A 24189-nucleotide genomic window follows, 5' to 3' on the forward strand; every position below is an offset into this window, starting at 1 on the left:
CTTGGAAATCCTGCACAGACTCATTATATAACCTGAAGACATACTGAGATGTCCAAATTTGCGACAGTTAAATATTTATGTAAATATATATTTAATACAACAAAAGATACAGCCACAATTAAGCTGCAGCTAAGATAAAGCTACAACTAAAGATTATTTTCATTATTGATCGATCTGTTCTTTGCTTTCTCAATTAATATATTAGTTATACTGTACAAATAGTAAAAAAGTGCCCAGTGTCCAAGGTGACTTCAAATGTCTTGTTTTGTTCGACCAACAGTCCAAAAACTTGTATATTCAGTTTGTTATCATAGAGGACTAAGAAAACTGAAAAATAGTTACATTTGAGGGAATGTATCCAGACAGACATTTTTTTTTTAATTTCTTGTTGAATGACTAATAAACTAATTGGTTTATTATTTCAACTCTAGATGTTAAAACAAATCTGAATCAACCAACAAGTGTAAAAGTCTGCTAGAGTCACTCGTGAGTTACTTGTGGGTCACAAAAGTCATGACTCCTCTTATATTTCAGATATTTCTTTAACACTGTTTACTCATTTAGTCATTAAGCCGAACTAAACTGTAGTCACATGTGCAAAACAGACTGAAATAGACACCTTTTGGCTCATGATTACGCACTTAGAGCACGAGTGAAACATAAGCTGTTATGCAGAATTTGTATATAGATACTGATTAAGACAAAAGCGTATCGGTTCCATCAGATATACAATACATGAGACTGACGACTGAAAAGCACAGATAGTTATATCCATATACCAAGTGCACAGAGGGTAATCAGCCCACAAAATTTCTGTTCGCAAAGTTTAGTGGGCATAAGCAGAAGGAATTGATTGGATCAGCCCTCTACCTGTCAGAGGTGTGAACCCAGTATGGTGCTCATTGCAAATTCATAACACAGCGCTTCCTTTGTATCTTTACTGTCTGTCTGTGTTGAGATGAAAAGATAAAAATCGGAAAAAAAAATACAGTTCATGTTGAAATACATGTGTTGAGCGGTTCAGAATGTAGCTAGCAAGCTCAGTGGAGTCTGTTTGGATATTTTCCAGAGTAATGTCTCATTATGAAAACGAGAGTTAAACCTCATAGGACGGTGAATGACTCTGAGGTTCTATCGACTACAATTAAAATTATACTCAAGCTCAAAATTATTCTCACTAAAGGACAATGTTCATTTACATGTTTACATGATCTAATTAATGTTTTTGTTCAACAGTCATTATTGCTCAGTCTTTACCAGTTGGCAACTTAATGCTTCCTCCTTTCATTTCCAAGCAACCAAAGCAGACTTTTCTCATCTGTCTTTTATTGATACTTTCTTTTAACCTTATTAATCTCTTGAGAACAACTGAAAAGTTGATGCTTTTGATATGCACGTGAGAAGCATTTTAAGTATGTGAATACTGTTAAAGAATAAATGGTTTGGTAATCTGCTAGCTGAGAGACAAATTAACCCTGCTTTGACATAGGAAAATATGGTTTTGCTATAATACTAATGTACATGATAATACATGAGTACCACTGCAGGATAGATAGATACCTGCTTAAAGTGAACTTGAACTTTGGGACTAGCAACTACTTAACACTGGATTTTAGATTTACGATGAATAGTGTTAACATGCGCACCCCCCTCATGCACAATAAATCACAGATGAATGGGGCGATACTTTCTCCACTGCTAGAGAGGAGAGATGAGATTTTACCCTGCTAGATATTCAAATCAGACAGAATGACGTCTCTCTCTTTATTCGGACATTGTCATGGTAACTGCAGCACTTGTCAGATTCCTTTTGCCCCAATCCATTTTCTCTGGCTGTCTATGAATATGATATTAGGGTTTTTATCATCCCGACTTGGGCTGCTCTGACTGCATATGGCCCATTCAAAGGCTATCCATCACACACACACACAGCTTCACTCACACACACACACCTCTACACAAAGACACACATTCTGGTGTAGAGGTGTGTAGAGGACGCTACAGAGATTTTATACGCACACACACACACACACACACACACACACACACACACACACACACACACACACACACACACACATAAATCCTTCTAAGCCAAAGGCCAGGACAACAAATGTTCCCTCCTGACATATGCGTTTGCACACTCTTATGCGTGCACGCACACACACACACACACACACACACACACACACACACACACAAACGCACACACTCACACTCAGATGGCTCCAACTAAAAGGACAAGACAGCTATATGCTAGAAAGTTAAATAGCATCTCTGTTGATTCTGCCTGAGTGCACTCATTTGCAGTCACACCTTCCACTCGTTCTTTTCCTCTGAGTTTGACTTTCTATTTGCTCATCACCATTTTTCTCTAGAAAGATAACCCTCTGCGTCACAAATTTCTTTTTATGAACCACAGTTGTGTTCCATCTCTCTCTATCCTTCTCGTCCCCCTCCCTTTCCTCTCTCTCTCTCTCTCTCTCTCTCTCTCTCTCTCTCTCTCTCTCTCTCTCTCTCTCTCTCTCTCTCTCTCTCTCTCTCTCTCTCTCTCTCTCTCTCTCTCTCTCTCTTTCTCTCTTGCTTATGCTCTCCAGGAGATACTGGGCGGCCCTCATGCAGCGGAGCAGAAATATGATGCTGAGTTCTTCAAGAAGTTCCGCAGTCAAAATATTGTTTTGTCAGCAAGAAACTATGCCAGGGTAACACCAGACTCTTACTTCCTCCAAAATCTCTCACTAACTATCTCACTTAGTCTGTTTGTTTTAGCTGTCTGCAACTCCAAGTGGCACTGGTGTGGTGTACACCTAGTTGGCAGTTTGTTAGGGACGCCTACTAAAAACTAATGCAGTGTGATACAACAGTCCTACATTAAATCCTCCCTTCATGACAGTTGTAATATTCAGTTTTTATTGAAAGTGTTTTAAAGAGGTGTTGATTCAACTGTATGATCATTTTGGAGGCTGTGGTGCTGGTGAACTGTTCTCTATTAGACAGAGAGATGTTTCTGTTATATAGTTACCTTCACTCATATAAGTTGGGTGGACAAAGTAATAGACAACTGACAACTGTATTTCTCTGTATGTCCCACAAAAGGCTTTTGGACCTATTTCTCATCCACTATATTGTATTAAAAGTTGCTGCTTTTGTGTCAAATAATTACATTTAGATTGTCATCAACTTTCTTCTATTTCTTTCAGTAATATCTTCATAATAATTTTTGATCATTTTTGTTTGTCTACAGGAGAGTAACGTGCAGGCTCTGGACATCCTCTTCACGTACCATGGAGCAGATCTCCTCCAGCACCGGCTAGCTATCCTTTACAATTTCCCAGAAACCACCTCTCCACATGAGTACACCATCCTGCTGCCTGAGGCCTGGTGAGACTCTCACAAACACACACTGTCATAAAGATGTAGAATAGATACAATTCCAACCAAAAACAAGAGATCGAAATGTTTTGTTGTCCAGACACCAATGACTCAAAGCAAAGAGGGAGCAGACCTCGACATTCTAATTTACACTAAACTTAGAAAAAAAAAAACTTTTCTTTAATTCTCTTTGTACAGCAATTTGCACTGCGAACATAGAAACAGCGATGTGAGAGCGCATGCATTACCACAGGGTCACACACCCTCTCTGATGTAGGAAACTAAACATTTACACCTCTGGAATGCACAAGTGGCACTTTAAACTACAGCGCAAATTAAAATTATCCAACACTAGAATCACACTCTTTTGGAGTCTGCGCTCAAAGGTCTTTCTCACTTCTTCTTCTTCTTTGTTCTCACCTTCTCACAGCACCACTTTTTTTCCCCCCACGTCCTTGAAGAGCTCGCACACACTCGCACACACTCGCACACACTCGCACACACACACACACACACACACACACACACACACACACACACACACACACACACACACACACACACACACACACACACATTGTTACATTACACAAGTGCACACACAGAGCCACATGGGCTGACACTTGCACACACAGTAATGAATAAAAAGGCTGAGACCTAATTGCCATTTTTTAAATTTACATATAAAATGTAAACATCTTAAAGTGATACAGTGCTAGCTACAGCTATTGCAACTGTGTTTTTTCTTTTTGCCTCACAGTACATTTCTGCTTTGGGAACGAAAGAAATCTGAAGGAGAGGGAGTTTGGGAGAGGGTTTGTTTGAAGGGGATGATGGAGGAGTGTTTGGAGGGGAAGGAATCATTCCTCACCCCATATGTTTCACTAATAGAGGTGACAGACTCCTCATTTCCCCTCGCTTTTTTCCCCTTCTTCTACACTTCCTATATTTACGACTGTTTAATGTAATCATATACCACATCTACATTTCTACAAATAAACACATGTAATCAAGGTCAAAGTCCCCTGGAGTCATGAGCTAAAGAACATATACCATGTAGAAATAATTGTTTTTATGGTTTCCACACACATACACACAAACACACACACAGACACACACACACACACACACACACATTTCACTACTGCTCCCTTTTATTAGCCATGTCTGAGTTTGTAGGGAGGTCAGGCGGCTGTGGCTCTGCAGTGAGCATCCATCATGGCTTTGCCGCTGTGGGGCAGTTTCCTATTTTCCCCAGCCTGTGAGCACCAACTGCTGCTCCAACACAGCACTTGCTCCTATGCTGCAGCAGACGGAGCCAGCTCCAGCCATCTGTTTAGAGCTCACTCGCTATATACTAAAATCTTGCTTCGCTGCAAGGGGGAAAATATTCCCCTGTAATATTGATCAGGTCTACGAGGGGACCTCTAGATGCGTGGAAGAATGCATAATAGTTGTGTTTTGTTGAAAACTTCGCCTGTAGCTTAAAAGGCTCGGCCGAGTGGAAATAAAAACAAGCTCAAATGCCAGGTCCACGTTTGCTTTGCATCTCCATTTTCCTGCCGCCCCGCTTCCCTGTCTCTCTCAGGCTGACGTGAAGTAGATTAGGGGAGCGGGCGTGGAATAATTCATTCCTCCCCATCGATATCCGAGCGCTCACACCGATGTTTACTCTCCACCTTCTAACCTGGCTGTCTTTAATGAGGAAAGAGGACCAGGGAGTTAGGGGAATGACAGAAAAAAACAGAATGAAAGAGGTTTACTTTCTGTGGGCATTTTAGAGGAAGCGGCGAAGACTTCTGTCCCTGTCATCCCAGTGTTAAAATTCCAATCTTAATGGATGAACTTGTGCTGGTGTGTTGGTAAAAATCCCCCTACTTTTGTGTCCTGACATTAATCACATCGGCTACTTGGACACTTCTTATGTATTTTGTGATTGGACAGAATTTATGACCGTGTTAAAAAACTGCTGCAGCGTATGTGCACTCGGCCTTTAACTGCACCAAAGCTATAGATGATTTGTAGCCCGCTCTATCTCCTTGAGTTTTACAACCGCAGTACATATTTTTCTGTCTACAGACAAATAGATAACAAGAATAAATGCATTAATCCTAGAATAAGAGATAAAAAAAAAAGCTTCTGTTCACTCCAGTGTCTCAGTATTTGTAAAAGCATTCGTATACTTCTGTGTGTGTGTGTGTGTGTGTGTGTGTGTGTCTAAGTCTTGACAGAATTGACATGCGAGGTTACAGAGTCATTCTTCACTTTGGTTTCTTTCCTTGTGTGTTCCCTATTTATCTTCCTCAGACCTGTCACACTCAAGGAGACCAGGAAGAAGTAAAGCTTAGTACCAACCTGGCATTTAGAAAATAAAAGTCCTCGCTATTTACAACCAAGGAACGGCACAGACTGTTTTCGAAAGTTTTTTGACTTGTTTATTGTTGTGCTTTTGTTTTTTCCTCCTTCCTCCCTACTCGTTTTGTTCCTTATTATGCTTTGCTGTTTCATTTTCCCATACGTTTCTGCCTCTAACAGTAATTTTCCTGTAGTTTATGACCATGTTTAGTCTGCAACAGTAAATGTCTTTGCTGATTTATCAGGTGCCATTATAGGTGGGTGGGAAGGTGTGGTGTGGTTTATTTTTTGACTCCTGATCTTTGCTCTGATATGTGTGTGTTTTTTTTTTTTTTGTTATATTTGCACTTGTGTATGCTTTTCCCTAAAACTGATTCCTCTTTTTCCACTTTTGCATCTGTCCTCCTCTCTTCCTCTCCATCTTTCTCTGCCTTTGCCTCTTTCTCTTTTTTCCCTTATTCTTTGTCTCTCTTTTTTTCTCAGCCTGGATGACAGAGGTGAGTTGGTGTTGATTCCGTGGGACGAGCAGAGGCACAGAGAGATGGACTGGTGCGAAGCAGAGGCGTGCAGGTAAACAGCTAACATCACCCTTGACATGAACACACTGCATTATGGCACGGCACACAAAGCATTACAAGAGACCAAACTTGGACAGTACTAACATATATTCTGTTAAACTCTCCCTGTGCCCATGGTAATAAAGCCTCTCGCACTGTAGGATTGTTAAAATTCATGCTCCATACAGGACAGATGCTTGTGCTGGCATCATTATGAAACAAAACATGACATCCTATTATCCGAATGTTAAACAGAACCATAACAAACTAATACCAGATCTTGCTGCACTGCCAATTTATGCCATTTGCCTGCTTCTGTAGGGAGGCCAGTTTCATTTACAATTTTATTTAGCAAGCTCTTTTTTTTATTGCGCTTTGGTGTAGAGTCATAATATCAGTTGGCAGTTGGTATTATACTTGGCCAGGAATTGCAGGGAAATTTTGATACTGTGTGGAGTTACAGTGATGCCAGCAATGTTAAAGACTGTGTTTATGACATGTTTTGTCACCCACACTTCCTTTTTGTTTTGTTGTTTTTTTGTTTTGTTCATACCCTGCTTCTGTGCTTTTTCCGCATTTTTCCTATTTTTCTTCCTTCTGTTTCGGTTTCCATTTTTCTCTCTTCTTCCTGTTTGCTCTGTCCCTAGCTACTCCCTCTGGAAGGATAGGGCTGATACTCTATATTTTGTTATTCTCAGAAAATCCCATGAAAAGACCAGGAATGTGTTAGACCCTTTTTGTGACCTTGTGCCCCAAGCCCATTACTGCCCATACTGATGATGGAAGTCTTTAAAAATGGGTTGTGAATGTATTACTTTCCTTTTTAAAGAATGTGTAATAATTTCCCAAAACAGCTGGGCACTGTAGTTTTTAACAAACTTTACTCCAACCAACGTAATTGGTGCATCTGTTGGGGACTATTTTCAGATGCGGATTTGGCGCTCTTGTGAGTATTTTAATCAGCAGGACATTGAATGTGGCATCGACTCAAGGCAAATTACATTGTCTGTGTTCATTGTAGTGAAGGAACATGTCACCAACAATGTGACTCAGTGATGTGTTTTTAATTGAAGTTTCTGGGCAACAATAAGGCTCTATGGTGTAGCGGAATTGGCTTTAAAAAAGAGCAGCAATTCATTGTTGATTTTGGTCTTTTCGTAGGATTTGTTTTTGGTTTTTGTTTCCCGAAGAAATGAGTAAATGAATAAAACACACATTTAATCAAAACACTCTTCCCCCATTCTTCCTCAGAGCGGTGCTGGACCAGAACTTGTTTGATGATGACAGTTTCCTGTATGAGGAGGTCCCAGAGCTGCTGAGGTTCCGTACGGACACGCCCTCCATTGAGCTGCTGACGGACTGGTACCAGAGCAGAGCTCAGGATATCGACTCCTGCTCCAGACAGGTGTGAACACTCTGAAGTGCTTTTTGGATGGTCGAACCTCATCAGATTACACCTCTTGAGCGTCCGACCATTTCTGAAACTGAAATCAGATATTCACACCTGCTTCAGGCCTTGGTGTGCTGAAGTGAGACGAAAAGCTCTCAAGATCTTTTTTGTTCATTACACAGCTATCTCCGACACTTTTTTGCATGAACTATTGAGTGCAACACTATGAGTGCCTTCCAGACAAGACTGTCTGAAAGTGTGTGGTGTTGTCCTCATATTTAACAGCACATCTTTGAGTTTGGCTGTTTGGGACAAACACTTTTGACCTTGGATATAGTTTGACAACATGTCATACAAACTAGTTCTTTTCAACTGCATCACCAGCTTTATCTTTGAATCTTCTAATTGTGGCTTGAAACTGAGAAGAGCTTTGTTCAGACAGCTGGCTGCCATGGCGACAAGGAAGCGTTTCTCAACAACATGTACCACCTGCACAGAATAATGGGATTTTTTTGTTGCCCTCACTTTAACCTTGCAGTTACTTTACTTGTCACTTAATAATGATTAAAATCAGCTCCAACTGGAAGAAATTTCTCTCCTAAGGGGAAACATTTTACACCCTGCTGAGGTTCCTTTTCAGGGTCCGTGTACTTAATGGAAAGTTACAGCAGGACAGCAGCAGAGATGAACTAACGGACATCTGGCAATTGGGAAGATAATTACCATTGCACACCTCTTTTCTTCACCCTCTCCTCTTTGATTGGAGCAGAAAAATGTGACAGGCTGGGATTCAGACTGCAGAAGAGATGTTGCCAACCTCCATCAGTCAAGGTCACTTTGATCCTATCTGTGACAGTCATTATCATATTTGCCATATGGACTTCTAATGAAGAGTAACCAAAGCTTCTGTCATCTGCGTTCTGTTGCTGTAACTGAAAAATACGACTTGATAGGACTTGTTTAGTGGAGTAATGGGATGTAACCGCTGGAGCTGCCCACTCTCTCCACCCACACTATCCACGCCACGGCTCTGTCCCCTCTTTACCTCCTTCACAGTGATGGATCAAGGTTGTCACAGTGCTCTCTTTGTCTTTGTGAATGGACTAACTGGGGTGCAGTCATATCTTTCCCCTTCATTTCTCCATTTCATCCCTTTCACTGGGTGTAAGGAGGATGGAGGAGAAGAGATTTGGAGGTCCATTGCTCATATTTGAAGACAACTGGGGAATCGTCCCTTTCATCATCCACTCAAGAGAAAGAGGGAGGCACTGAGTGACTGAGTGTGTGTGTGTAAAAAGGAAGTCTTTGTTAATCTCTAGGAATCACACCAGCTCTCTCTTTCATTCCCTCCCCTGTTCCTTTTTAATTAGACCGCATCTCCTTTTGCTCTCTGACGCGTTACTCCAGGAGCCTCTTGGGGCCGTCCCTAACTCTTATGTCTCTTTTTCAAACACTTCTTTTTCCTCACTCTCGCACACAGATGCAGCAGAGAGAGACATTGGAAGAGCTCTGTTGCCATTTGCTGAGCTTTTTTTCCCCCTTTACTATTCCATCTCATTTGTTCTCTCTCGTTTGCTCCCTCCTCCCATCCCTCATCTGGCTATGTTTATGCTTGGGAGAGCGTTTTAATGGAGGAAAATGGGGTTTGATTAAAAGGAGCCACATAAGAGGAAGCATGAGTGTTCTAAACCAGTCACAGAGCGGTAGGAAGCGAGGCGGTGAATGGGAAGACAAGATGACTCAGACGGAGAGAGTGAAGGGTTTGAAAAAGCAGAGAATAGTGCAACCCAAAGACAGAAAAACAAAGATAAGTGCAGGGCCAACGCAGCATCCCTAGCTAGCATAGGGTGTATTACAAACAGAAAGAGGGGACGACAGCACTTACAGATGCTGAGGTAAAAACAGAAAGCAATCTCATGGGAAGAGCGGTGTGTGGGAAAGAAAATCACCAGTTGGGGGGGGGGGGGGGGGGGGGGTGAAAGGATAAAAATAAAGGATATTAAAAACAAGTGTTGTCTGAAACACTGTTGGCAACAAAATGGGACAAATGAGAGGGTGGCTTTGGAAAAGCAGACAGAGAGGGGCGACAGGCGTACAGAGGAGGCGAAGGGCCAGACTGGGAGTTCAAACGAAGGCCAACCATGATGACTGTTGCACAGTTTGGTTATGAGGTGGGAAGAAAGAGAAGAGGATATTAAAAAAAAAAAAAAAAAACTGAGCATAGTTGAAGAGAAAATGTAAAACCAATGTTTGATAGAAAGGACTGAGATAGGACAGGAAGAAGAGACAAAGACGGATAAAATTGAATTGGAAAATTAAACTGAAGACTGACTGAAATCTGCTGTGGTGGTGAGAAGGAGACAGAGGACACAAGTTGCGTTATAGAGCAAGGAATGATGAGGGGAGGGCACAGAGACGAGGTCGTAATTAAAAAGTTAGAGATTTTAACATGTGAATTGTCTGTGGTTAGCTGGGGAATCTCTCTCTGGAGAGCAGGGGAAGGAGGGAGAGATGGAGAGAGGGAGATCTTTACTCACAGTTAGATCAATAGACTTCTCTCTATTGCTGTGTCTCAAGGTGATTTGAGTTTTTCCTTGTCTGTGTGTATGTGTGTGTACACTTCACAAATTAAAGCATTCATTTATTTATTCAGTGGGAAATGCGTTGAGATAAGCTGAAGATGACAAGGTTGCAGAACCTCTGTGTGTGTGTTTGTGCATGTTCTTGATGCAAGATGCTGCGCTAAATGCTGTGTCAATGGCCTCTCCTTCTCTAAAAGGTGGAGAGAAAGCAATCATTGCTACAGGGCCTAGTGGCATCTGCTATTGATTGGCTGGCATCCACAGGTGGCTGAGCATCGATTGGCTGCGTGTGCTGCCAGCATAGAGGTGGTCAGATATTGATTGGTTGCTCTTCTGGATGGAGTTTTATTGATCAGAATAGCAGGAAGCCCAAATCTTCCCTCTTTTTATTGTCCAAAGACTAATGATTGGATATTAGTAATGACTGACAGGTATTACCTGGTTCCAGATTGGTTGGGATATTGTTATTTTGTTCATGTCCCAGTGATCTCAGCAACAGTTTTTCAATGATGTGACACAATGCTGTAAGCAGTCTCTTCCTTCGCCTGCTGTCAAAGTATCTTTGACTTGTTTAAATGGAGAGAAGGTGGAAAGATACTAGGCATTTCAGTATATACCCATACAATACAGTACAACAGCACTACAAAGTACAGCATCAAGAATAACCAACAAATTCAACAAATATCACTGTCTGAAGTTTCCCTAGTTAGATGGCATGCTGTTAGAAGCTGGATTTGAATAGGATTATTTCATTATCCTCCAGGACCTCTGTAGGTAGTTATTTGTCATTGTAACATTAGTCATCCTACCCTATAAGGCCAAGTGTACTGCAGCATCATTAAGCTGAATTTTCACTATGGCCAATGTAAGGACAGAAGTAGTTTTTTGGAGGTATAGTTATAGCCTGGAAAGCTGTGTTTACATTGGGACAGCAGTGTCAGTTGGTTGGTCAGGCCATCACATTTGTCCAGACTGAAAAATGAATGAAAAACTATTAGATAGAACTTTTGTGATCCCTGGGTTTTCATCTAATAATCAGGTCACAATTTCAATCTGTCTAACAGTGTGCTATCATCACAGGAGGAATTAAAGTCTTGCAGAGCTGCTGGTGTGGTTGTAGATTGTTTGTCTTATTGTATAATGCTAGTTGCCTGAAACCACTCAGCATAGTTGATACTAAAGAGTAAGTCCAATAACAGCATGGAGTCATCACTCAATAGATGGGTTGACCAATGGGCTAGTCTTCCAAAAACTACCTTATAAGAAAAGTAGGCTTGCTCTTTTTCTCTCTCTCATTGGTATTTCTCTCTGTCCATCAGGTGGACTGCGCCTTGTCGCTGGTGCGTCTGGGAAAGGAGCGGGAGGTCCCAGGGCTGGAGCTCTTGTGTGATGACTTGGTCACCATGGAAACACTTGTGTACGAGACATCATGTGAACTGAGTCTGACACTTAAGGATCTGCAGCAGCTAAGTGACATTGACAAGCTCTGCCTGCTTATGAAGAATGTAAGTGACATCATTTACACCTTCTGCACTTTCACATTTTCACTGGCAAACTTTTTTTTTATATATCATAAAATTAATTAAGGAAGTCTGATTAAATTGTTTGCATGTTGTTGTTCTTACTAGGCATTTGCTGATTTAGTAAAAGTTATATTGTTTATTCTCTGCTGACAAAATAGTACTGTTTTAAATAAGTGTTCTATGTCTAGTTCACAGTAAGTGAGATGTCAGTAAAAATAAGATAGCCGTTTGCCTACAATTACATTTCAAGCTCCATAGTGTGGTTCCTTCAAAGGTGCTATTTGTAAGTGTTGCTATTCCTACTTTACCAATGTTAGCTTGTAGACCTGTTTGCGTACCAGTCTAGAGGAAACATAGAAGAAACATAGAAGCTAATGTTGGCTGTGTAGTAATACCAAAAACTTACAAATAGCTTCTTTAATCCTTGATTGTTACTTAAAAGAACATAAAATATGCCAATTGCAACTTGAATAGGCAACAAAGCAAACAGAAAATTTGTACAGTTTGAAAATGTATTGAATAAGCAGTCCTACAGAAAATACGTTTCTTTTCATTCCTGAAATCTCTGACATTTGACAACACAAACTTTCAATCCAAAGGCAGCGAGAGAGCTATGAAAGCCAGTCTGTAGCAGGTAGTACAGTTACAAGTCCCCTTGGAGTACATAATATGAGCTGTCCTCTAAATTGTCTCTAATAACTGCCAGCTTTAGCCTGCGAGGACCACTGCCAGTAGGATTTGCCATACAGGCAGGCAGCCAGCTAATGTTGTTGACTGCACTAACACATGCTGTTTGACTGGTACTCCCTTCGGGTGCTGCGTGAGTGTGTGTGTATTTCTGAATGTTTACCAAACTTGCCTAGATTAAATCTCCCTCTCTGCCTGTGTCTGATGTCTTTCTTTATCAGAGACACAGTACAGCAAAGTAAAATGTTTGTGTGGGTGTGAAAGTTTAGCATTTAGCATCAGAATATTTTTTGAGTCTTATTTTTCCCCTGGATGCTCTCTTATCTGTATATCCTAAATCAGAGCTGTCACATGGAAGGTGCAAGGCCCAGCACCTTGACACGCATCTGCACAATTCGCAGCACAGCCCACATGCTGTATCTTACCATAACTATTATAGTTCAAGTTTAATTGCATGGCATGCTTTTGTATCAATGTAATTTGAAGTACTTAGCAATGTTCTAAAAAACATTAAAACAAAAGACATACATCTCTATATATAAAACAACATCTTCCAGAGGGTGTGCATTTGTCAGAATGGTAATCTATGTCATCTGTGGTTCAGGGGATTTTTATTTATTTATTTTTTGTTATCGTGGTATTTAATTTGTTATGTTTAGCATTTTTTAAATCTAATTTAATTTTTCAATCAATACATGATTTGTTCAAAAGGAATCTCTGTTGTTATATACACTACATTTTCAAAAGTAATTTACTGAAAGAACTGCAAGATTTATACTGTGCATTTTATTTCAGTTAATATTAATGATGTACAACAAAGACCAAAAAGTACAGTAATAAAACAGTGACCAAGGCAACCCTGACCCTTTTCAGTTTCATTTTGCCAATATTATATATAGTATATATAATATATAATTTTTTGCCAATATGCAACCATTGCAACCACCACCAATATAAAACCATTATTTGGTGGGTTTTTGGTCAGAAATGGTCAGTATTTTGAAAGAAGATGGGAGAGTTATGCTGTAAGTATGAATCTTGCCCTGAAGCATAAGCTTTAAGTGACCATTGGGTGTGTATGGCACCTGTTTATGTCCATTGTTGTATGCTGTATTAGCTGCGTCTTAAAGTAAATGTCTTTTTGTCACCAGTCCAGCACTGAACGCTATGTGAAAGATGCCTTCCAGTGGATGGTGCCGTTCCTGCACCGCTGTGAGGGACAGAAAGAGGGTGCTGCTAAGTCTCTTCTTAGAGAGTACCTGGTCAACCTGGCCCAGCAAGACCTCACCCTGCCCCTCATCATCTTCCAGCACTCCAAACCTGATGTAAGTATCCGAACACACACACACGCTGACACACACATAGACACGCAAGAGTAAAGGCCGTCACACTTGGGCAACCATAAATAGAGGGACAGCAAAATAAAAGCACACACACTCTGTCTCCCGCTGTTTGTGCCATGTCAGGGCCAGTGTCAGAGCCCTGTGCTGTAAATGTTATATTTATGACAGCATAAGGGCACAGCCAAGGACAGGTCTGCTGACTATTAGAAAACATGCAGCACACACACACACACACTCAAAGATAAGGAAAGACTATAAATGAAACAAAGTCAGTGTGTTTGTACAAAAAGACTACAGGGTTAGTCATGCCTTGATACACATATACTGACCTCTCCTCTCCTCTTCTCCAGTGCCAGCAGAAGATCATTGGGGACCCGGACCAGCTGATGGCGGTCGCTCTGGAGTGCATCTACAGCTGTGAGAGAGATGACCAGCTCAGCCTCTGTTATGACATCCTGGAGTGTCTGCCGCAGAGGGGCTACGGGTCAGAAACACAAACAAACACTCTAGAAGTCACGCATGATCAAACACACACACACACACACACACACACACACACACATACACAAAAAGTCAAGTGGTCAAATATCATCCATGTAAATATGTAAACCACAAAACAGTCCCACCCCTTTCACCTCTTTCCTTTCCTTCCACCTTTTCCCTTCCACCTCTCCTAGGACCTGTCAATTATTGTAACTGTCCCCTCTGTTTCTGTCTCCCTTCCTTTGCACCTTTCTTTCCCTTTCCCTTTCTCTTTCTCTTTGATGCCTAACTCTGACTCCAAGGAGCCATCAGTTAGCCTAGCTTCAGTCTATAGTATTCTCTACCTCCTACTATTGCTTCTGCTGCCCCTCTCTCCTCAACACATTTTATTTCACATGGCAAGAGGTCCTGTGCTTTAAGTCTCCCATGAGGCTGTGTGGGTATGCAGTGCATTTGAAGCAGAGAGAGTGATAATAAAACACTAAGAGGAAAAAAAAAAAAAAAAAAAAAAAGCAAGAGCACAAAAGACAAAATTATTGATAAAATGGACCTGCAGGGTGTCAGTGTAGCTTAAATGAGTTAAAATGACACATTCTTAGATGTATTATTCATCTTGTGTGCACCTTAATTGGAAAATCTTAAGGAGATTTCTGGATGCAATGACGCAACTAAACTCTTTAACAAATCATCTTTTGACCTTTTATAGCTTCCTTTACCTGCACTGTGGTGTGCCGTGCTGTGATAGTATATATTTCCACAATGCACTCACTGCAGGGGATAACTGCACTGAAACAAGCTTTTATATTCCTGCTTGGGAACACAGCTACTCTAAAAGCCAAGGTGTACTGTGCTAAACTGCCTGGTGCAGTCTAGTGCAGGTAACTAAACATGCCCATTTTGAAGTCTTGCTTTGAACAGATAGCTCAGCACAGCCGTCAACAGTACGGCAAAGGAAAGCCGAGAGATACAAAAAAAATGACTAACTAAACTGAGTCAAGCTTGTATTAACACAAACTAATTATTTTTAAGGTCTGTTCCCCTGAATCACAAAAAATATATTTATATCACATACTCCTGGTGTTATTTTCAGCTGGCTATTACGTAACAGTCAGCTACTGGCGGCTTGTGTTGGTTATTACCTTGCTAGCTCGCTTGCTAATGCTGAAGAGTAGCTAGCCAAGTGCAACATTTGAGAAGGTAATTAGGGTTGCCACGAATGAGCAATGCTAATATCTACTACTGTTACTTCTGAGAATAGTTAGCTAGCTCGTCATAAGCTATAAGTGGTGCTAGTTGTTGCTTTTTTCATATCTAGCTATGCAGATAGTTTTGGTTTCATTTGTTCCAGTTTAGGAAGTTTGTTTTAAAAGAATTTTGCTGCCACCTCAGTGCAATGTAGGTGAATGAATTTTGTCTGTGGCGCTCACACAATTGAAAAAATTGCATTGAACAGGTTCAGCAGCATGATGTCTTTATGCAAAAAGATCCCTGTAACTCTGAATAATCTACAGAGCTTGTTGTCAACAGTTTACATAAGAACCACTTCATACCAAAAAATGAATCCTACTAAAATTGTAGACAGTGTTCGATGGAGCTGGAAGGGACTGAACTATTCTCAGGTGCAGGGCTTCAGAAATATGAGCGAGACTAGATATACAACACCAGTAATGTTCTGCTTCACATTATTTCAGTGTTCAGAGAGATAAAGAGCTTCTAAGCGACAAATGTGGAAGACAGTAGACATAATAGCAGAGGTAGATATGCATTACAATGTTTTCATTGTTCAGTTCAAGAGAGGAAGTGTAGTTTATCTCACTGAAAACATTTATGGACTCAGATGTGGCAGTATCAAATAGATCCGGTGTTATATTTCTCTGGTCACTGAACCAAAACCACCACAAAGGCTGAAATATTGAGTGCTATTAAACTGTGTTCTCTTAATTGTCATTTAATACTGAAGTTTAGGAGGAGAGCTTATTACCAACTTATAACAGGTTGTCAAAAATATATGACTTCAAATAATACTTTAACATGTTTCTCTCTAAATCAGTACCATACTGCATTTCATGCTAAGCATTTCACTTTTCCCGACAGGCTTCCTTTCTGCAGTGGTTGGATTAGGAGTGCTGCAAGACTGTACAGTATATGCAATGCCTTCAACACCACATTTCTCCCAGGAGTTATTTCTCTGACTTGCTAAGATCCAAAATTGCCACCGCAGCCTAGAATATCACAGATTTGCCAGCGAGGAGAGAAATGACAACGGAGTAGTTTCAACCCAATTTTGTGAATTTCTTTTTTTTTTTTTTTTTTTTTTTTTTTTTTTTTTGTGGGACAGCTTAATTAGGTCTAAATCTGCTCAGAAGAATGTTACATGCGTTCACCCTGGGAGAGTGTGGAAATGCAGCAATGGGCAGGGGATTAGATGGTGAGAGAGGGAGAGGGGGAGAAAAGAGTGTAACAAAGAGGAAGAGCAGGAGGTGGAGCAGCAGAGAGAGTCAGAGAAGAAGAAGTGGATGATGCAGAGAAATGGGTTGAGAGGTCAAGACTGTGTGTGTGTGTGTGTGTGTGTGTGTGTGTGTGTGTGTGTGTTTTCTTGTTTGTTTTTTTTTATAAAAAAAGGTTTCACAAAAACAGACGAACACACTCACTCAAAGACGCACGCTCACACACACACACACAGATGCGCACACAAAGAGGGTTGTTTCATCGGGGTCAATACTCTAGTGGGGGACAGGCCAATCTGACCCAGAATCCTTTGCCTCGAGGCAAAGCATCATGGGGTTTTATTTTTAGTGCAGAATCAGTACAACCTCATGCACGCACACACACACACACACACACACACACACACACACACACACACACACACACACACAAAGTCCACGCATCTAAGCACACTGTGTATTGTACAAGCATAAATACACACACAGACATGCACTTGCTAACTGTACACACACTTCCTTTTGCAAATTTCTACTTCATGTTTCTACGTCATGTTTTTATAATGTTCTTAATGCTTCTTTACCCCCGATTTTTTTTTTTTTTTATGACATGAACGCAAAGTAACCAATGCTGTTGTCGTGTGTATGTCATACTACAGGCCAGAGACAGACATCACCGCTTCACTCCATGATCAGGTGGACAAACTTGAGAAGCATCTCAGGTACATCAGCACACTCACACCATCTTTCAGCAGTCCTCCCCCCTCTCTCTTCTGTCTTGTCCTGTCCCAGTGTAGCCAGATGCGAAGATTACGGTTGAATTTCCAAACAGAAGCTAGTTTCAGGCTCTCAGATATGAGGATTTGCTGCTTTCCCCTTTTTTCTCTCACAGTCTCACAGTTTTAATGGAATGTCTTTAGGTTCTGGACTATTGGTTGAACAGAACAAGGATGCAGTCTGGCTCTTTATCTATACGTTTCTGTTGTACCCATTTTCAGGGCATTTAAAGTGCTGAAGAGAGCAGCCCTTCAGTTTGGTGATTAACTCTGCACTGCTTGGGAAATGTTCTCCTCGTAGCAGTGCGTATTATTTCCCTCCCTCTTTAATGGCCTGATAGAAAACACCTAGAAGGAGAAGAGACATGGTTGCACAGTCAATACACACACACGCACGCACACACACACACACACACACACACACACACACACACACACACACACACACACTCAGTATCAAAGGACCACCGTCTATCCCATGGTATTTAAACAGCCTCCAGCTATTTTTCTGTTACAGGTCAAAATCACCTACGTGTCTCTCTCATTCTCTCTCCTCCACCCCTCTCCTCACAGTGAACTTTTGAACACAGAGAAGTGATGAGGAAGAGGGAATAAGGATGAAGGCAGGGGGAAGGCAGGAGCCTGAAGGGAATGGGAATGTAGATGATGATGAGGAAGAGGAAGCAGCAATAGGGAAGCCTGTATTAAAGCTTATTGTTGGCCTTTACAGACAAATATCCACACATATTTACACGCAGGCACACACAACCATGCGCAAACACACCCCGGGGAGCCCGGAAAATGTGTTCATGTATATGAAACATTGTGACTCACGCACACACACTCGTAACCAGATGAATCAGGCAGTAAATGTGAAGTGTCTTCTCTCCGAGCGCCTCCAGAATAAAAGCTGTTTTCAGCTGCTGCCACTTCCACTTTCTGGCACATTAATATGTGCACAGGGAACATGCAGACACTCCCACATAGGCATTCAGACTCAAGCAAATACACACACAGTTGTAAATATCGGGGCTTGTTGTCTGTCTCTGTCTATTGCTCACACTAACACACGTACAGCAACACATACACATATCACACACAGGCACCTGTTTATTATGGTAATGAGTCGCAGCAGAGAGCGAACATCTGTAGCAGCATGACCCTGTTTAGACTGGGGCTGCCATGCTAATCCCACACCAACACACACATGCACCCAGGCACACTCTGTCTCCCTTGGTCATATAAGATTGCCGTTGTTTACATGCTCAGAAACATGCCTAAAAAGAGGTGCTGTCTTGGTTGTGTGCATTTTATCATGTTGCTTCTACACTTTCTCAATCTACACTGTGGCTTGCAAATGACTTCCTGCTGCCAAAATAATGAACCGCTCAGAGCGTACACACCCTCTGTCTTTCTTAGTCTACCTTGGATTTTTCAAGTTTTCTTTCCCCCACATTTCTTTTGGCATTTCCTGAAATGTGCTGCTGCCAACCATCATGTCTGCTCCTTTTTCTTGAAAGAACATGTTGATTAATGTGACTTGAAAATGTGTGTGTCTGTATGTGCTTACACTTTAAAGTGTGGTGGAGGTACTGGAGAAACATGGACTACAGAAACCCATCTCATATGTGAAGAACAGCCAGAACAGTGAAGAGGAAGCCCACCAACTAATGGTCAAACTGTGCCGCCACACTGGCCGTAGGTATGGAAATGCACACATACACTTAGATACACACAAAATGTCCTTCAAGATCCCATGAACATACAGTATATTTACATGTTGGTTTGTGCCTAGAAACCCTCCAGTAAGTGAGACGGTGTGGAGAGGACTTCTGCAGGATCTGCTTGACATGCAGCAGAATGTCTACACCTGTCTGAAACCAGAGACATGTCACCAGGTATTGCATCCAAGCAAATCAGAAAATCCCACATTATACATGGAATCTCTGGTATTTATTTAATATATGTTGAGTTAAGAAGTGTATCTGTAATTTAAGGTGAAAATATGTCAGTATGCATTTTTTTGCTCCTTAAATGACATATTGGCCCCTAATTTACACATTTAACTGCAAAGTCCCACTTTTCCAGTTTAAATAAAGTACAATTACTATCTACAATGCACCTTATTAAACCGTGTTAGAACTTTTGTTTAGTTAAACACCATCTCTTCCTCTACTTCCTGATTGCACCAGGTCTTTGTTGAGTCCCTGCTGTGCTCCAGTCGTGTGGAGAACGTACGCCTGGCAGGGCAGCTCATGCACTGCTCCAAGGTGGGGTCTCCAAATATTAAACCACCCATAATGAATTCTAATGCCGCAGTCTCATTGATGTCTTGATTGTGAATTAATATTTCCAGGTCAGCCAGGATGTTCCTGTCAGCTTGTCATTCAGGGGTAAAGGTTACACTCTGAAGGTGGCCTATGACAACAGTGTGGAATTAGTGTTGGCTGCTGCCAGAGAATACTTCAACTCCTCCACAACACTAACGGACCCCTGCATGGGCCTGGCCAGGTGAGTGGTCTTTTTGCCAATTCTCACTTCTTAAAGGGGATAATTGAGATTCTAGAGCTTGACTTTATGTTTGATTGGGTAGAGATTAGAGCTAAGATAGATTCCGTATTGATGTGAGTTAATGTGTTGGATGTAATTTCCGATCAGACTTGTACAAACACGGCCACGCAGAAGTGTTTGTGTGCTATCTGAGATGTTGTCCTTGGTTGTTATGACCATTTATTTCTGTGTGGGTGGATATATGTTTTTTTAAAAAAAAAAAGTAATTGAGGCTGCTTTTATCTAATCTCCTATATTATGTTCCATGAAGTTTATACCAAGTATTTGTATGTGTGTCTGTTGTTGGTTTCAGTCTCAGAGGGGGGCCACTGTGTGTCTAACCTTACCGTCTGTTCCTAGTGGGGAAGTGGGACAATAATTGGGTCGTCATTCATTTATAGCAACTAATACATAGGCCCCCCTCCACAGTCTTGGACAACATCATCCATTGTACCTCTCCCAACGTGTGGCACGCGTGTGCGTGAGTCTGAGTGTGTTGCATGGGAATTTGAGATATGAGACAGAAAGTGGTTTGTGAACATGTGCCTGTCGCCCCAAAATTAATAGTCTGTACAGATCTGGCAGCTTGTGTCCTAAAAATTAAAATAACTGCTCCACAGACACACATTTTATCCTTTGTACTAAAGACACACACAAGCTCGGACACATACAGAAACTGTGCCTGCCTGTGTCCTGAACATATGCGGTCAGTGGCACTAAGCAAGAGTTTATACAAGGACAAAGAGACTCTTAAAATAACATGGGGATCCCCTCTAACTATACTTAAATGATCTCATTGAACTCAGGAGAGACAGAAGGGTGGCACACACACACACACACATACACACACACACTCAGACTGAGAGATGCTCATATATACACAAGCATCAAGCAGGGTAGTGACAGGTCCTTTAAAAATCTGAAAAAATAAAATATTAGTTAAATCAACATTAACCAATATTTTATTAATCACAATAGATCCAATGACTATGTGTAATATAAACAGGACTGCGTGTAGTGACAAACCCACAGAGAATTATCACCCCACACTGCAGTCCTCTTTGGCTTTACTCTTTGGTTTCAGCTCATTATTTTGGTTTATACGGCCAACAGCTTTTGTGTTTTGGTTCACTCTCATCACTAACATTTTTAAAAAAGAGATAAACCCTCTGTATGCTAACTGTGAGGTGCCAGATGGCTGAGAGACAGAGTTAGTGACAAGCTGATGAACATAGTGGAGCATGTAGTAGCTAAAAAGCCACATATTTCCCTCAGGTGTTGGTGGAGACCAAAACAGAGCTAATTTGAGTTACATGCCACAACAAATACACGATAATGTTGCACTGTGTCTGCCACATGTGCGACTGTTTGCCAACATGTTTCCCTTATTTTATGATAATATGTTGCTGAAAAAAAAGTAAAGCAGGTTCAAGACTATAAAGATTGTTCAATTCTTAAAATATAGTTGAGCTCTTTCCAGTAATATGAAAAGGCTCAGTTGTAATGTTATTCCTTTTACTGTTTCACCAAAATATGACAATTATACTGCTAATAAAGGGACTAGGATTTATTGTCTTAAGCTTTATTTTAGTGCTTTGGCTTTGGTCCCAATGATAAATACATGCATCATTCATATTTGTTTTAGCAAATGCAGTAAGACTTGATGATTTGATGAAATGTGTTTCAACTCAACTTCCTGCCTCTTTATCTGTGTGCTTTAAACTTCAGACACTTGATTTCAGTTCTATTCCAGGCAGTTGTCTAGATGTCTTGGGTGTAGCTTGGTGAAACTTGCAGTGACTCTGGTGAGAAACATGCCGAAATTTGAACAACCATTAAGCAAAAAAAAGGGAAAGAGGTCAGAAATAAAGGGATGGTTTGTTTTGTTCCTGGTTGTCTTTGGTATTTGAGAAAGCTCACCTTGCAAGACCTTGAGTAGGACATCGCTGGAGCGAAAATAAAACAGAGAAGAGGAGAGCGAAAGAAATAAAAACTGCGTCAGTATGATGTGCTGGTTTACAGCTTGGTTTGGTGTTTCACTGATAACTGCTTTACAATGTTAACTTGTGCTCTGGTGTGTGTTTAACAAAGAGTAGTTAATTGCAGAGTACATACTGCTGCGAAGCACTTTGTGACTCTTGAAACTGAAATAGAATTTTTCACTATTGTCTATTCTAAGTCTGTCTCCCAGCACAAACACACACACACACGCCTGCAGACACTTCACAGCACGAGTACATAATCAACATGCCCTCTTTCTGTCTCTCATTCGCCCATCCACAGCCCTTTCCTCTCCTCTCATTTGCCAGGACGAACCTCTTGTTCCTGGCAAGAACACCAGCCAAGCTTGAAGAGTGGGAAGCTGTGTGCTGAGCCGAGTGTGTGTACTCTAGATTAATATGGAGTCACGCTGTTTATAAGATGTATGGTTTGGATTAATCAAATTATGCTGATAAGGACACTTCGTCTTATGCGAGGGTTAAAGGAAACTGTGGGTCAGTGTGTGTTTCCTCCTTGAATACACATCCCAAGGACAAGTTCCCTCCTCTACACGCCACCGATGCTGATGTTAGAGTCCCTCTTTAAGCTGCTGTTTTATGTGGAATTTATGTTATTTTAAAAATTAATCATTTAGTTTTTTTTCCCCCTCTTCTCTCTGTCTCTGTTGTATTTTCCTTTGCTGTATAATTGTGTGATTTAAAAAAAAAAAAACAAAAAAAAAACCCAGCAAACAAGTGCATGCTTGTATTTTAAAGAGACACGTACACATTCAGTGTACTGTTACATTTGCTAAGTGGTGTGCTACATAATCCTATTAAGGGTAATGAGTGTGGACTGTGTTGCAAGAAAAAACTCCCCTGTTGTGGATCTGTCAAATTAGTCTAGACTTTGGAAATAAATCCGTTTGAGTCGTGGCGCCACATTTTCTGATCGTGATGTTGAAACTTCACAAACTTCACAAACTTCACAGGCTTGATAAACACTTTTTTGCAACAGCTTTGAAAATCTGTACCAAAATGAGTAAAACTATTCTAGTCCTTCCCACTGTGTTTGTCATGCAGTCAGTTCAGTTGCCTCTGCTTTGCAACCATTTACTGCAGTACTGTCAGATTAAATGTAAGTGACCTGTTTTAAGTGCCGCCACTCATGTTTAAACTGAATTCCTCTGATGTAGAACAAAGTAGATAATTTTAATGTCTTTTAACTTCACCTTTCCTTCCTGATAATTAAGGCAATAGTTTGACTTTCTGGGAAATATGCTTATTCACTTTCTGCCAGACAGTTTGAAGACAAGATCAATACCGCTCTCATATCTTTCCATTTAATATGAAGCTATAGCCAGGACCCATTTATCTTATCTTAGCATGAATACTTTACACTATAGTTTTTGTATATATTAAACATTTATAGTAGATATAAAATATTAATTAGTGAGCTTTAAAGGTGCTGGTAAGTGGATTTCTTTACCTTCAGACAGACCTGCTGTTTCCCCTGTTTCCAGACTTTGTGCTCATCTAAGCAAACTGGGTGCGAGCGGTTTCCCTATATTTAAAGAACAGACAATCTTCTCATCCAACTCTCCACAACAAACTGGATAAGCATGTTTCTCAAAATGACTTTGGCTTTAGACTTCCTCTTCTGGATTCAACAAGGTCATCTGGTTGGTTACCTCTAGGACAGATAAATATAGCTGAATGGTAGTCATCTGTTCCCTGTTCCCTTTCACTCAATACAACACATACAGTCTGGTCACGTCCCCGCATGGCCTGACATCCCATATTTTATGTGTTGTACCTCGTTCCTCTCATTCAGGGAACAGAAGTTATAGTCATAACATTTTGTTTGAACTGGTTGTTGTCTTCCTCAGGGCGTGTCTCCAGCTGATCACGGACTGTCCTCCAGCCATCCAGGAGGAACTGGACCTCATCAACGCCCTCAGCCAACTGGAAGACTTCAGTGTCAGCATACTCCCCCTGCAAGGTAGTGAGAAATGTTTGTGTGTGTGTGTGTGTGTGTGTGTGTGTTTGTGTGTCTGGGAAGAAGAAGAAAAAAAGTAAGAAGAAGAAAATTTGATGAATTGAACACAAGTGTGTTTATTTTCCTGAATTTGTCATCTGTGCAGTTGT

General features: G+C 41.0%; 1 protein-coding gene across 2 annotated transcripts in view; it reads left to right on the plus strand.

Annotated features, from left to right (window-relative positions):
* nbas (NBAS subunit of NRZ tethering complex) overlaps positions 1-24189 on the plus strand; it is a 143335-nt gene that overhangs the window by 29644 nt on the left and 89502 nt on the right. For both annotated transcript variants that reach the window (XM_071479021.1, XM_071479022.1), the window contains 13 exons: positions 2598-2702; positions 3245-3381; positions 6211-6297; positions 7536-7689; positions 11576-11761; positions 13618-13791; positions 14160-14293; positions 17396-17458; positions 19092-19214; positions 19308-19410; positions 19705-19782; positions 19869-20023; positions 23931-24043. In XM_071479021.1, the coding sequence (XP_071335122.1) occupies positions 2598-2702; positions 3245-3381; positions 6211-6297; positions 7536-7689; positions 11576-11761; positions 13618-13791; positions 14160-14293; positions 17396-17458; positions 19092-19214; positions 19308-19410; positions 19705-19782; positions 19869-20023; positions 23931-24043 (1612 nt within the window). The remainder of the gene's footprint in view (positions 1-2597; positions 2703-3244; positions 3382-6210; positions 6298-7535; positions 7690-11575; positions 11762-13617; positions 13792-14159; positions 14294-17395; positions 17459-19091; positions 19215-19307; positions 19411-19704; positions 19783-19868; positions 20024-23930; positions 24044-24189) is intronic.

This window comes from Trachinotus anak, unplaced genomic scaffold (assembly GCF_046630095.1).
Source record: "Trachinotus anak isolate AG129_WGS33_773 ecotype Australia unplaced genomic scaffold, CSIRO_AGI_Tana_v1 ptg000005l, whole genome shotgun sequence".
NCBI classification, from domain to species: domain Eukaryota; kingdom Metazoa; phylum Chordata; class Actinopteri; order Carangiformes; family Carangidae; genus Trachinotus; species Trachinotus anak.